The following is a 16,250-nucleotide window of genomic DNA, read 5'->3' as shown; positions in this document are numbered from 1 at the left end:
TTTGCTCCAAAATCCAGCATTACAGTCTTTCATGTCGCTACTGTCTCAGATTTTTCTTGGTCTGATGAAACACCATCCTCCTGACAGCTTAAAACAAAAATAGTTAGATATAGTCAAAAGATTGGGCAGCCTTTACAGAAACATACAATTAATGTTTCAGGTCCAAGACCATTTGTCAATTCTGTCTGAAATTCAGAGTATTTCTAACTTGCAGTGCTATGATTTTTTAAAAGTTTTATTTACCCTTGACAGTTTAGCTCTTACTTTCTCTGCAAATGTACCTTACTTACCATTTATTTCCAAATCATGTTTGCTTTTTAGTTTACTTCTTCTTGAACATCATTAAATCATAAGGCTGTATAAATAAAATATTTTTATCCTCTTCCACAACTGGGTAGCTCTTTCCAACCACCATTTCATAACTAAAGGTCGTCAATTGAGCTTGACATTCCTAATCCTGCCCTAGTTATCTTTGAGCCAACCTTTGAAATAAAAGCAGTCCTAGCCAATTCAACAACCCTTGTGATATATGCCAGCTATTAATATTTGTGGCAATGTGTTGCAATAGCTTATGATGGGTTAATTCGCCTTTTGAATACAGCTACATCATGCCCTTGGTATTTCAAAGCCAGTCAGCATTACAGACTATGTTACATTGTGTTTTACAGACAGCTGAGCTTGTAGCAACAGAGTTTTTTCAACAAGGTGACAAGGAAAGGGAAGAGTTAAACATCGAACCCATTGTATGTATCAAATTTAAATAATTTCTATAAATAAAAAACAAGATATACTTCTGAAACCTAAAATTTCTGCTACTATCCTATACAAATTTGTTTCTCCGTAAGGAACGAAAATAAATAATGATTGTGATGTTTTTAAAATTTCCATTTGAAGGATTTAATGAACAGAGAAAAACGTGATCAGATCCCTAGCATGCAGGTTGGATTCATTGATGCAATCTGTATTCAACTATATGAGGTAACTTTTCCCTTTATTTCATATCCTTTCTAACCTTTATTACAAGCATTTGCCTGCAGTTACATTATAAAGTGTTTGTTCCCTTATCTTTCTGTAAATTCCCCGCTATTTATTGCTAAACCTTGCAAATAATTAAGTTCTAACTCCAGCAAAATCGCAGTGCACAGTGGGTGATCTGGGGATGGTTTGGTGGTGAAAGACGTTGCCATCTAGAGCACTGGCTATTTAGTCTTGAACAAATTGGCTTCTACACTTTTAGAGCAAAGCTATATACAGACAAACTCAAAATACTCATGCTCAGTTTGTAGAATTCTGCATATTGTTGGATTTCTGTGTGTTATTTTCTGGATCTTTTAAATAAAAGAAAAAAGATGTGTTCGATTTCTTGCTCAGATTCTCAAGTGATTAGCGAAGGCTTGCAGTATACTGTATATTTCTACTAAGACTGAAAATGAATTATGTTAAAAGCTTTTTATTAATAGGGGTTTAGATAATTGTTGAACAGTAACAATTTACAGAAAATTTTCTCCAGGATAGTGAAAACATATGTTAAATGTAACTCTTCATTCCTCGCATTAGTTAATAGGGATACAGATATCCCACATCATCTCTTCCAAAAATAGGACCAGAAATTAGATTGTTGCATTTTTAGGTTGGCTACAGATACCGGTTCTTGAACATAAACAGCCTGATTGCCATCTACTGTGTGCATCTAATAAGGTGGTAGTGGAATGTTTTTTTCAAAAAATCTCCAATCATTTATTTTACACTAAAGCATAAACATCTATCCTGTGCAAATTGTTAAAAACATTATTTATATCAGATACTTACAAATACTTATTGTGTCTTTTCACAAACCCATGATGCTGCAGAACAGTACAAAGTTCAAAGATTCAAAGTACATTTATTATCGAAGTATGTATGCGATATACAACCCTGAGATTTGTCTTTCCCACAGAGAGCCATGAAACAAAGAAAGCCATGGAACCTGTAAAAGAAAAACATTGAACCTGCCTCCCACACACATAAAAAATCATGCATATGCAACAAAAAAGAGCAAAAACACAGAATATAAAACACAAAATTGAAAACAGTTCAACATTCATGCAATTTAAGTACTTTTAAAAATACCTTTTTGGAAAGATATTCTGAGGGTACGAGATTTCATATATTAATCAACCTAGATGATCTTGAACCACTGTTGTCCATATGTTAAAAATATTCCCAGTGTATTTTTAGGTAAGAAGTTCAAGAGTTTTGGCTCAGCAATAAAGGAAGAATCCTGTAATCATTTTAATGTTGAGGAACATAGCTTCTACTTTCCACATAGCATGTCTCCCCCCCACCCCCCGCCCAACAGCATTGAAATTAATGTTTTGTTACACACTTTCAGTACTGTAGGAAGGGGAAGAAGTTGCCATATCAAGCATTGGCTATTTAGCCTTGAACAAATTGGCCAGAATAACAATACTGTACTGTTGTCCTTCAGGTAGTTCCATTGGATCTTTTGTATACACCTAACAGATGAGAGAAAACTTTGGTTCAATATCTTATGTAAAAATTAAGACAATTGACAGTTCACCAATTGAGTTTGACTGGGATTTTTATGATGAAGTCCTGGAATGAGGCTTGAAGTATACACTCCACGCTGATGAAAGAGTACCATCATTGAGAACAGGCTGATATCTGTACTTCTTAGGAAATTAAAATATGCATGATTTGATAGGCAGAGTTGCTTGCAAGATAATAGATATTCAGCAAATATCCTGCAAGGAAGCTAGAAATAAAGTTGAATCAAGCCCATGTGAGTACTTTTTGCACCATTCTAGTCTTTAACATTCAGACATCTGTTATCCAAATCCAAATTCCAAGGATATTCACTTAGCTAAATTTGGATTTTGGCATTAATCTGATGTGCAGTTATTAGTTAAAAAGTTTCCACGCTTAATTGTACTTTGCTGATTTACTGCACTTAATTTTCCCTTTTTTATTTGCTTTGCTAGGCTCTGGCAACAATTTCTGAAGCTTGTCTCCCATTGCTTGAAGGCTGCAGAGGTAACCGAAGGAACTGGGAAATGCTAGCAGCACAAAATCTGATGAATGGAGAAAAGAAATGACATGCAGAGATGAGAAAGCAGAAATTTGGTGTAAATTTGGAGTTAGAAAGCCCTAAAAAAGAGTAGTAAATATTTTCAGTACTCATTACTAGTGGGGTTATATCCAATTCCACTTTGATAAGCTGTTCTTTTAAATTTCATTTTTATCACGAATACAGACCACAAAATAACCTCCATCTGCTGAATGTACCTGTTGTTTGTACCTGTTGAATGTACCTGATAGTCAGGGAATGAAAAGGCAATCGTTTTTTTCATCTTAAAGTAGCCAACTTACAAAATTGCCCTGATAATGTTCATGTAGCAAGCATGTTAATAATACTTAGTTTATATTTAAATGTGGAGGTCAAACATACAGTAAATGCACTGATCAATGATTATTCAAAAACACCATGATAACCTGACACATATTTGCACATTGATTAATCACTTTTTATAAGTAACTCTGGCTTATTGAAGTTCAGTTGCTTAAAGTGGTTTGACTATCAAGTTACTTCTTCACATGCACAAATTTTCTGTGAAGTTTTCACTGTGTACTTGAATATGCAATTTTTATTGGATGTTCATCTTTAGTGAATGAAAGAAAAGCAGCAGCCTGGCCTAGAATGTACGATTTCCCTAGATAAGAGCACTTTTTCTTTTTAATTAATTCTTTGGCTTCCATTGAACATATTCACGTATTATTTAAAAGTACTAAGATTATGGTACACAAAATTCTGTTTATCTTTTGATCTTGCATGATGGAAAAATGACAGTCTGGTTTTATATAAGTATGTTGCCACATTTGATGGCATTTCCAGTAGTTTTATTTTGGATAGCATGTTAACAATTTCAAGGTATATATATTTTAATGTTTGCTGTGGGAATGCAAGGCTGGAGCAAAACAGCATAACAATTTATTTTGCAATTTTGTATATTGTAACCAATGAGATCGTGAAGATGTTTTTGCTCAGTGTCTACACAAATTGTATTTAGTTTAGTTATAAATGCCAACTTATGACAAATGCCAAAATAGCTGTAATGCAAGTTATTAATACTGGTGCCATGACTTTATTCGCTAACCAGACTACTCTCAAGTGTGGTTTCCCATTGGGAACTCAAGATTAGTGATCTAACCAATTCATTTTATAAACTGTGTCAATTAATCACTTACTGTCCATTGTAAATCTTTATATACACGTTTGTATTTGAAATAATTAGCTCAGTTCAATGATAAAATTCACATGAGCCCAGCCTCCTAAGGAAATGTGATATTATTGTGCAGGGTTAAATTCCAGGCAACTTTTAAAATTCATTATGGATAGAGGCACCTTTACTCGTCATTTTCCAGGGCAAGTGAAAGATCTTGTTCAGTGTCAAAACCTAGGGACAGAGAGGAATTAACTGAAATAATTAATTTGATACACGGAACACTCTTTCATTTTGAAATATGAAGAAGAAAATAAAAAGCAGACGTGTATTCCATCACACCAGCTCTCATAAACAAATCAGTGTGAACTACCAGAAATAAGGAAAAGTTTCTCAGTTTAGGTAAAACACCCAGAATAAGAATAGGTGGATGGTGCAATGGTTGTTTGCAGCAGTATGCTTGCTATTACTCAATATAATGCCTCTTTGACGTTAACCAAGATGTAAGATGCCTTGTGGCTTTTCCCATTCTTAGTAGTCTGTCTTCTGTAGTAGGTAGAAATCATTCAATAAAGATATTCCTCGAATGGTAATACTATAGTATTAAGCTACCATGTATATAACATTGAAATTAATTTAGTTATAAGTCATAACCTAGATAACTCATGGCTACTTACAAGTGTATGATTTAACGCAACAGTTAGTAAATAGCAACACTAAAGAGGTTCTTTCAATTATGCCGAAACAGCAGTAGTGAATAATATCTATAAATTTAATTCACAATTCTAAAGTAATTCATGGTTAATGTTATTCTAGAACCTTGTGACACTTTCCTCTACTGAGTTGCTACTTCCAAATCTTCCTGTAGAATATAGGTGAAGAATGTCATTTTAAAATCATCTTAAATTGGTTCATACATTGATTAATCACTTTTCTAATTCATGAAACTTGAAGAAACAATTAATTCTCAAACTGTTACTAAGAGGAAGAGAACTCTTGATTGCAGATGCAACTCTGAAGTTAAGATTGGCCAAAAATGTTGGAATGTTTCATAAGGGCATCCTGGTGAGAGTCTCATATGTGATCAAACAGTGTGATCAATTTGTTGAATAGATTTAAAGGGGTAATTTTAAATATATTCTGCTGGGCAAATATTAATTATTTTCATATATTACATCTGTAGTACAATAAGTTGTCAAACAGTTACATGGTTTCTGCATTAATGGGACACTGTAAGAATGGCAGTACCTGATGAAATTTTCCATAACATCAGTGGCATCAGTGTTCAGCGTTGTATTTCTAAGTCACAAAACTAACAATAAATACTGTTTAATTTAGATTTAGATTATTTGTAACTTTTGTGAAATCTAAATTTCAAAAGAGCTATGGTGCAGTTAGATTCAGCACAGTTCCTCATGGACCAGAATGATACATTTCATAAATCTGGTGAACGCAGCAGGCCAGGCAGCATCTATAGGAAGAGGTACAATCGACGTTTCGGGCTGAGACCTTGGCCCGAAACGTCGACTGTACCTCTTCCTATAGATGACGCCTGGCCTTTTGCGTTCACCAGCATTTTTTGTGTGTGTTGCTTGAATTTCCAGCATCTGCAGATTTCCTCGTGTTTGCATTTCGTAAATCTTATAGTTGCAGGATGACCAAAGATTAATGGCATGAAACTCAATATAATTTGGCATTTTTTTCATGAGGGCACAGTGATGCCTGAAAATGGAAGTAACTGACCTCATTGTATTTTTGAACAAGAGATCACAGTGAAGAAAAAGCATTAAGGCTGCTTTGACTGAATATAATATAAATAATTCTGAATGCAACAGAGGTCAATAGGGTTGAAAAGAAACTGTTATTGTTGTCTAGCTTTGGACATTTCCCTCACTGGTCATCTCAGAACCCTTACAATGAGAAGTGGAAGAAAGGCAAGCTCAACCCAAGGGATTGACCAGAAAGACGATGAAGAAGACCTAACCAAAAGGAATGGTGCAATTGTCAGAAACTCAACAATGCTAACCAGAATGTTACTCTAGGGATTGCTCAAGTGAGTTTCATTGGCCCAGCCATTTCCATCAGTGATCTTCCCCTACCTCATGTGGTATGCTCTTTAATGTTCAGCTTCAGTAGCAATTCCTTTATAATGGAGTGAACAATGTTGTCTTGCATCAAGTTGCAGCTGACAGACATGTTTGTGCTGATGTGGCAAGATTTCACAAGTATGAGATAATGACTTCTCAATATAAACAGTACTGATCCTGTCACCCTGAGCACATCACTAGCATAGGTGAGTTTCCAACATCCTGGATGTTTCAGGAGGTAATGGCCACAGTACTCGAGAGTGACTTATCTCTTCATTGAAAAGATTCGACTCAGGATTCTCATGAAGTATCACGTTCCTGAATGGGGGATTAGCACAGCAGAATTTAAGATCCATCAATATCTTACACATGGAAACAATTTGCTCATTCAGTGCCTGTGCTTCTGAACTCAGTAATTACTCCCAGTATTGCCAACATTCACTCGCTGAGATTGTAGAAGACTTATTACAGAAATAAATCAATTAAGCATTCCTTTTGCCATCATTTCAATAGTCCGGTACAAGTTCTTCTTCACCCATCCACCATGATCATTTATATCATATAAATTATTGCATCAGCATGATCTGACTACTGCAATATTTGTATTCCAATAATTCAAGATCCACTGTCTTGAATAATTAAGCCACATCATTACCAAATTGTGAGATGTATTATTCTGTATCTGCTAGAAATTCACAAAAATACCTTGAGTTGGCATTAATTTGGCATCTAACATCAAAACTGATCCTGAATATCAACTTCCTGTTCTTCCCATCTTTATTTTTGTCTCCTCCTGAACATAAAAGGTTGGCCAATTATTTATCATTATGGTTAACATTTCTGAACAATGTTGCAATGTTCCCTTGAATATCCTGGTGGGTAATGACAACTAACTGCAGCAGCATACCATACAGTTGGAAGATCCAAAGGACTTTTAGTTTAGCTTCCCCCTTGAGAATATTCTGCAGCTTCAAGGATACATCCTGGATTCTAGCAGCTGGGAGGCAACACACCATCCTGGTGTCTCTTTTGCAGCCACAGAAGGGTAAAGTCAAACAGTGCAGTAGTGATAGGAGAGTTAGGGAGACAGACAGGAGTTTCTGTGGCTGCAAAAGAGACACCAAGATGCTGTATTGCCTCTCAGCTGCTAGGATACAGGATGGATCCTTGCAGCTGCAGAATATTCTCAAGGGGGAGGGTGAACAGCCAGAGGTTGTGGTGCATATTGGCACCAATGACACAGGCAGAAATGGGGAAAAGATCCTACTCAATGAACATAGGGAGTTAGGAAAGAGGCTGAAACAAAGGAGCTCCTAGGTATAATGTCTGAGTTACTCCCAATGCCATAGGCGAGTGCAGGTAGGGATGAGCTGGTAGCACAGATGAATAACATTGATAACACTGAGGAGATGATGCAGGGGGATAGGTTGACCTGAGTTGGAGAGGAACCAATATCCTGGCCAGGAGTTTTGGTAATGCTACCTGGGAGGGTTTAAACAGTTTTGCAGAGGGCTGGGAACCAGAGCACTGGGTCAGTAAGTGAAGAATCAGACAGGAAGGTAGATGTATTGATAGGCAAAATCAAAATAACAGCTATGATGCCACAGATAATTTAAAGTGTGTGTATTTCAATGGTAGGAGTATTATGGGCGAAGGTGATGAACTTAGAGCAGTACATGGAACTATGATGTGGCCATTACGGAAACTTGGTTGAGATAGGGGCAGGGATGGGTGATTAACGCACCAAGTTTTCGAAGTTGTAGAAAAGATAGAGAAAGAGGTAAAGGTGTGAGGGTGGGGGAGGGGTGATGTTGCATTGCTAATCAGGGACAATATTCCAGCTGCACTCAGGAGAGACATATTGGAGGGTTCAAACACTGAGTCCATTTGGGTAGAACTCAAGAATAGGAAGGATGCAATCACACTGATGGTTGTCATGTGGGGTTTCAACTTCCCTAGTATAAACTGGAACTTTAATATAAAGTGCAAAGGGTTTAGATGGAGCAGAATTTGTCAAGTGTATCCAGGAGTGTTTCAACATGTGGATGGCCAAATGAGAGGAGGGGCTATACAGGATGTAGGGTTGGGTAATGAGCCTGGCCAAATGACTGACCTTTCAGTGGGTGAACTATTGGGAAACAGTGATCGCAACTACTTAACTTTCAGAATAGGTATAGATAAAGATAGGTATGGTCCTTGCAGGAGAGCCTTAAACTGGAGTAGGACAAATTATGAAAGCATTAGGCAGGAACTAAGGAGAGTTAATTGGGAACTATTTCTGGCAAGGCCACATTAAGACATGTGGAGGGTATTAAGATCAATTGCATAGAGTACTGGGAAGGTATGTCCCTGTTAGAAGGAAGGACAGGGATAGAAAGTTAAGAGAACCTTGGATGTCCAGAAAGGTGATGAATTTATTCAAGAAGAAAAAGGAAAAGTATGTAAAGCTTCACAAGTTAGGATCAACTGGGACACCTGAGCATTTTAAAGAAGACAGAAAAGGAATCAAGGGAATTAGGAAATCCAGAAGGGGCCATGAAAAGTCCTTGGCATGTAGAATTAAGGTGAATCTCAAGGCATTCTATACATACATCTAGAACAAGAGGATAACTAGGGAGAGGGTGGGATCACTCAAAGATCAAGAGAGAATCATTTGCTTAGATGCAAAGAATGGAGTGAGGTCCTAAATGAATATTTTACTTCAGTACTTACCAAGGAAAAATACATGGAAGACCAGTAGATCAGTGCTGAGTGTATCAATATTTTAGGGTGTTTAGAAGTCAAGGAGGAGGAAATATTGTGTCTCCTAATGAGTACTAATATGGTCAAGTCCCCAGGGCCTGAAGGGATTTACCCTAGGTTATTAAGGGAGGCAAAAGTTAAGTGCTGGAGCCATGTCTTCTCTAGGCACCAATGAGGTCCTGGGGGACTGATGAGTGTCTAATATTGTACCTCTATTTAAGAAGGGAACAAGTGAAAATCCTGGACCATTGAGTCTCACATCAATTGTAGGGTAATTTCTGGAAAAATAATCTTAGAGGTAGAATACATGAGCATTTGGAAACCCATGGCCTAAATATTAGGGAGAGCCAGTATGGCTCTGTGTGAGGCAAGTCGTGCCTTAAAAACTTGATTGAGTTTTTTGACAAGGTGACGAGAGAGATTGATGAAGGTAGATCTGTGTATGTTGAACATGGATTTTATATAGGCGTTTGACAAAGTCACTCATGGGAGGTTAATCGAGAAGTTTAAGATGCATGGGTTCACTAGCTATTTGGCTATTTGGATGCAGAACTGGCTCACACATAGAAGACAGAGGGTAATAGTCGAAAGGACCCATTCGAGCTGGAGGTCTGTAATTAGTGGTGTTCTGCAGGGATCTGTGTTGGGACCTTTGCTGTTAATGATATATATATATATATATAAATGAAATGGATTTAAATGTAGATGAGTGGGTTAGTAAGTTAGCAGATGATACCAAGATTGGTGGAGATGTGGATAAAGTGGAGTACTGGCAAACAATACAATGTGATGTAGATCCGTTGTAGATATGGGCACAGAAATAGCAGATGGTGTTTATCCCAGATAAATGTGAGGCATTGCACCTTAGTAGGGCAAATGCAAGGAGACAGTAGTGTTAAGGACAAGACTCTTAACAGTGTTGCTGAGCAGAGAGATCTTGGGTCCAAGTTCATAGCACCTTGAAAGTGACTACACATGTCAATATGGTGGTTAAGAAGACTTATGGAATCCTTGCCTTAATTAGTCAAGGCATTGAGTTCAAAGTCAAGAGTTATGTTGCAACTTTATTAGACTTTGGTTAGGTCACATCTGGAGTATTGCATAGTTCTGGTCGCCCCACTGTAAGAAGGATGTCGAGGCTTTGGAGAGGGCGCAGAAGAAGATTACCAGGATGCTGCTTTTTTCAGAGGGCATGTACTATGAGAGCCTGCACCAACTTGGGTTGTTTTCTCTGGACTGGCAGATGCTGAGGGGAGATCTGATAGAGGTTTATAAGATTATGAGAGATATAGATAGAGTAGACATGGAGTATCTTTTTCCCAGGGTAGAAACGTCTAATACCAGAGGGCAAACATTGAAGGTGAGAGGGAGTAGGTTCAAAGTGGATGAGGGGTAAGTTTTTTACTCAGAGACTGAAATGCACTGCCTGGTATGGTGATTGTGGTAAATACAACAGAGGCTTTTAAGATGTTTAGATAGGCACATGGATGTAAGGAAGATGGAGAGATTAACTTTTTTAGGATTTTGATTTACTTTTTAGCTGGTTCAGCACATCATTGTGGACCAAATAGCCTGTTCCTGTGCTGTTTCATAGCCTATGTTCTATAAGTCGCACTAGTGTCCCGTAAAGTTCAAATAATGCATGCAGTTTTGGCTTCTATTAAGGTGAAAGGTAATTTAAATTTACACCCATGTTTAACTTTTCCTTTGGGTGAAAATGTATTAAGAGTTTAAAGGCAGTAATGTTCAAAGGCCTTCTGAGGAACTCCATCCGTAGATGTGTGGAAGTGCAGTGGAAGGTCAAGAATATAGACAGCTATTGGAGTCACCAGATCCCATTGCTTACATGAAGCCTCCACATAAGTCTATAAAACATAGGAGCAGAATTAGGCTATTTGGCCCATGGAATCTGCTCCATTTCGTCATTCCCTGATAAATCAAGAATCTATCAACCTCTGCCTTAAATATACTTAATGACTTAGCATCCACAGCCACCTGTGGCAATGCATTCTACAGATTCACCACTCTCTAGCTAAAGAAATACCTCCTCTTTTCCATTCTAACTGGACATCCCTCTCCTAACCTTCTTGTCAAGACATTCTGAAAATCCAAGTACACAACATTAACCAATTCTCCTTTGTCTTCTATGTCTTGTTATTTCTTCAAAGTACTCCAACAGATCTGTCAGGCAAGATTTCCCTTAAGGAAACCATTCTGACTGGCCAATTTTACAAGGTGCCTCCAAGGACTGGAAAGCACATTCTTAACAATCGACTCCAACATCTTCCCAACCACTGAGGTCATTTCCTTTTTTCTGCTTCTCTCCCTTGAAAAGCGGAGTGACACTTGCAGCTTTCCACTCCTCTGGAACCATGCCAGAATATATTGATTCTAGAAAGATCATTACTAATACTTCCACAATCTCTTCAGTCACCTCTTTCAAAATGCTGCATGTAGACTATATAGTCCAGGTAATTTATCTACCATCAGAGCTTTCAGTTTCCCAAGCACTTTCTCCCTAGTAATGGCAACTTCACTCACTTCTGTCCCTGACTCTCTAGAACTTCTGGTGTACTGCTAGTGTCTTCTACAATGGAGACTGATGCAAAATACTTATTCCACTTGTTTGCAATTTCCTAGTTCCCCATTACTACCTTTCCTGTTGTCTGTTGTCTACTCTTGCCTCTCTTTGACTCTTTATATATATGAAGAATCTTTTAGAATCCTCTTTAATATTACGGGCTAGCCTACCTTTGCCATCCTTCTTTTCACTTTTTATCACTTTTTTATTTGCCTTATGTAGGTTTTCAAAAGCTTCTGAATCCTCTAAGTTGCCACTTATTTTTGCTCTAATATATGTCCTATCTTTGGCTTTTATGTTTGCTTTTACTTCCCTTGTCAGCCACAGTTGCATCATCCTGCCTTTGGAAAACTTCTTCTTTGGGATGTATCTATCCTGCTCCTTCCAAATTGCTTCAGAAACTCCAGCCATTGCTGCTCTGCCATCATTCCTGCTGGTGTCTCCTTCCAGTTAATGCTGGCCATGTCCTCTCTCATGTCTCTGTAATTCCCTTTACATCACAGTAATACTGATACACCCAACTTTAGCTTCTCTCTCTCAAATTGCAGGGTGAATTCTATCATATTATTACCACTGTTCGCCAAGCGTTCCTTGACCTTAAGCTTTATAATCAATTGCAGTTCATTGCAAAACATCCGATTGGGTGTTGATAGTTGATCCCCTAGTGGGCTCAACCTTGCACTAAAAAACATCTTGGAGTGGTTCTACAAATTCTCCCTCTTGGGCTTCAGCTCCAACCTTGCCAATCTGAGCTAATGTAGAGCCTTCCTCATCTGAAAGCAGGAGTCTAAGAAGGCTTCCTGGACCATGAACTGTCATTGTAAGCTGCTGCAGCTGTTTTTGTAACTACAGCAACTCACAATTGACAAGCAAATATAACCCAAGGACAGCACATTGGGAAGCAACCAGAAATAAGGGCCCACAAATAATCATCTGAAAAATATGTGTGGTTATGGGCCAATGCATGAACATGTCCTCTCCAAAAATGGTCAGTTCAAATTTCAGGGCCAGCTTTAACACACAAGTTTGAGTAGGAATTTAATTCCAAGAAACATGTGAGCATGGTTCTCCAGTCCTGATGAAGGGTCTTGGCCCAAAATGTCAACTGTCTCTCTTTTGTTTTTACATTAGCTTTGACTTCCCTTGTCAACCACAGTTGTACCATTTTGCCATTTGAATATTTCTTTGCTTTTTGAATACATTTATCCTGTATCTTCCTCATTTTCCCCAGAAACTCAAGCCATTGCTGCTCTGCTATCATCCCTGCAAGTAGCTCCTTCCAATTTACTTTTGCCAACTCTGCTGTCATACCACTGTATGTAATTTCCTTTACTCCACTGAAATACTGCTACGTCAGCCTTTACTTCCTCCCTATCAAATTTCAATTTGAACTCAGTCGTATTGTGACCACTAAGGGTTCCTTTACCTTAAGCTCCCTAATCGCCTCCAGTTTATTACATAATACCCAATCCAGTATAGCTCATCCCTTAGAAGGCTCAACAACAAACTGGTCTAAAAAGCCGTCTTGTAGGCATTCAACAAATTCACTCTCTTTAGATCCATTACCAGCCAGATTTTCCCAATTGTCTTGTATGTTGAAATCTTCCATGACTATCATAACATTGCCCTTTTGACACGCCTTTTCTATTTCCTGTTGTAATCTGTAGTCCACATCGCAGCTACTGTTGGGAGGCCTGTATATAACTGCTATCAGGGTCCTTTTACTCTTGCAGTTTCTTAACTCAACCCACTAGGATACAACATTTTCCAATCCTATGTCACATTGTTCCAATAATTTGATGCCATTCTTTACCAGCAGAGCCAAACCACTCCTTCTCCCTACATTCCTATCCCTCCAGTACAATGTGTAATGTTATTCATTCAGCTTCCAACTACAACCTGAAAACAACTTTCCTACCTCTATTTTATCTGTCCCTTTCATATGTTTCTAGAGGATCTCCTCTCATTCTTCTGAATTCCAGCGAGTACAGTCCCAGGCGACTTAATCTCTCCTCATAGTCTAACCCCCTCATCTCTGGAATCAACCTGGTGAACCTCCTCTGCACCGCCTCCAAAGCCAGTATATCTAACTTCAAGTAAGGAGACCGGAAACGGCACACAATACTCTAGGTGTGGCCTCACCAGTACCCTGTACAGTTGCAGCAGAACCTCCCCGCTCTTAAATTCAATCCCTCTAGCAATGAAGGCCAACGTTCCATTTGTCTTCTTGATAGCCTGCTGCACCTACAAACCAACCTTTTGTGATTCAAGCACACCCAAGTCCCTTTCCACAGTAGCATGTTGCATTTTTTTACCATTTAAATAATAATCTACTCTTTGATTTTTCCTTCCAAAGTGGATGACCTCGCATTTACCAACATTGTACTCCATCAGCCAGACCGTTGCCCACTCACTTAACCTATCTATATCTCTCTGCAGACTCTCCGTATCTTCTGCACAATTTCTTTTCCACTCAATTTAGTATCACCAGCAAACTTTGATACACTACGCTTGGTCCCCTCTTCCAGATCGTTAATATATATCGTGAACAGTTGTGGGACCAGCACCAACCCCTGCAGCACACCGCTTACCACTGATTGCCAACCAGAGTAGACCATAAGACCATAAGATAAAGGAGCAGAAGTCAGTCATTCGGCCCATCGAGTCGGCTCCACCATTTTATCATGAGCTGATCCATTCTCCCATTTAGTCCCACTCCCCCACCTTCTCACCATAACCTTTGATGCCCTGGCTACTCAGATACTGTCAATCTCTGCCTTAAATACACCCAATGACTTGACCTCCACTGCCACCTATGGCAACAAATTCCATAGATTCACCAACCTCTGGCTAAAAAAATTTCTCCACATCTCTGTTCGGAATGGGCGCCCTTCAATCCTCAAGTCATGCCCTCTTGTCCTAGACTCCCCCATCATGGGAAACAACTTTGCCACATCCACTCTGTCCATGCCTTTCAACATTCAAAATGTTTCTATGAAGTCCCCCCTCATTCTTCTAAACTCCAAGGAATACAGTCCAAGAGCGGACAAACGTTCCTCATATGTTAACCCTCTCATTCCTGGAATCATTCTAGTGAATCTTCTCTGTACCCTCTCCAACGTCAGCACATCCTTTCTTAAAATAAGGAGCCAAAAACTGCCCACAGTACTCCAAGTGAGGTCAACATTTTATTCGCCTTCTTCACCACCGACTCAGCCTGGAGGTTAACCTTAAGGGTATCCTGCACGAGGACTCCCAAGTCCCGTTGCACCTCAGAACTTTGAATTCCTTCCCCATTTAAATAATAGTCTGCCCGTTTATTTCTTCTGCCAAAGTGCATAACCATACACTTTCCAACATTGTATTTCATTTGCCACTTCTTTGTCCATTCTTCCAATCTATCCAAGTCTCTCTGCAGACTCTTTGTTTCCTCAGCACTACCGGCCCCTCCACCTATCTTTGTATCATCAACAAACTTAGCCACAAAGCCATCTATTCCATAATCCAAATCGTTAATGTACAACATAAAAAGAAGCGGCCCCAACATGGACTCCTGTGGAACACCACTGGTCACCGGCAGCCAACCAGAATAGGATCCCTTTATTCCCACTCTCTGTTTCCTGCCAATCAGCCAACGCCCTATCCACGTATGTAACTTTCCCGTAATTCCATGGGCTCTTATCTTGTTATGCAGCCTCACGTATGGCACCTTGTCAAAGGCCTTCTGAAAATCCAAATATACAACATCCACTGCATTTCCCTTGTCTAGCCTACTTGTAATTTACTCAAAAAATTGTAATAGGTTTGTCAGGCAGGATTTTCCTTTAAGGAATCCATGCTGAGTTCTGCCTATCTTGTCATATGCCTCCAGGTACTCCGTAACCTCATCCTTGACAATTGACTCCAACAACCTCCAAACCACCGATGTCAAGCTAACAGGTCTATAATTTCCATTTTGCTTCCTTGCCCCCTTCTTAAATAGTGGAGTGACATTTGCAATCTTCCAGTCCTCCGGAACCATGCCAGAATCTAACGACTTTTGAAAGTTCATCGCTAATGCCTCCACAATCTCCACAGCTACTTCCTTTAGAACAAGCGGGTGCAGTCCATCTGGTCCAGGAGATTTATATACCCTTAGACTATTCAGCTTCCTGAGTACTTTCTCTGTCGTAATTGTGACTGCGCACACTTCTCTTCTCTGCCACCACTGAGTGTCCGGTATACTGCTGATGTCTTCCTCAGTGAAGACTGATGCAAAATACTCCGCCATCTCCTTATTTCCCTTTACAATTTCTCCAGCATCATTTTCTATTGGTCCTATATCTACTCTCACCCTGTCTTTTACTCTTTATATACTTGAAAAAGCTTTTAGTATCCTCTTTGATATTATTTGTTAGCTTCTTTTCATATTTCATCTTTTCCCGCTTAATTACCTCCTTAGTTTCCTTTTGTAAGCTTTTAAAAACTTCCCAATCCTCTGTCTTCCCACTAATTTTTGCTTCCTTGTATGCCCTCTCCTTTGCTTTAACTTTGGCTTTGACTTCTCTTGTCAGCCACAGTTGCATCCTTTTTCCATTCAAAAATTTCTTCTTTTTTGGAATATATCTGTCTTGCACCTTC

At 38.9% G+C, this 16,250-nt stretch overlaps 1 protein-coding gene across 3 annotated transcripts in view; it reads left to right on the top strand.

Moving 5' to 3' along the window:
- pde5ab (phosphodiesterase 5A, cGMP-specific, b) overlaps nt 1–4,233 on the top strand; it is a 119,271-nt gene extending 115,038 nt beyond the window's left edge. For all 3 annotated transcript variants that reach the window (XM_072253155.1, XM_072253156.1, XM_072253154.1), the window contains exons 19-21: nt 669–743; nt 895–978; nt 2,982–4,233. In XM_072253155.1, coding sequence (XP_072109256.1) covers nt 669–743; nt 895–978; nt 2,982–3,095 — 273 coding nt within the window. In that variant the 3' untranslated portion in view covers nt 3,096–4,233. The remainder of the gene's footprint in view (nt 1–668; nt 744–894; nt 979–2,981) is intronic.
- Nucleotides 4,234–16,250: the final 12,017 nt, after the last annotated feature.

The sequence above is a fragment of the Mobula birostris genome, chromosome 3 (assembly GCF_030028105.1).
Source record: "Mobula birostris isolate sMobBir1 chromosome 3, sMobBir1.hap1, whole genome shotgun sequence".
Classification (NCBI taxonomy): Eukaryota; Metazoa; Chordata; class Chondrichthyes; order Myliobatiformes; family Myliobatidae; genus Mobula; species Mobula birostris.
The sequence above is the reverse complement of the archived record's forward strand: the minus strand, read 5'-3'. Positions and strand labels throughout refer to the sequence as shown.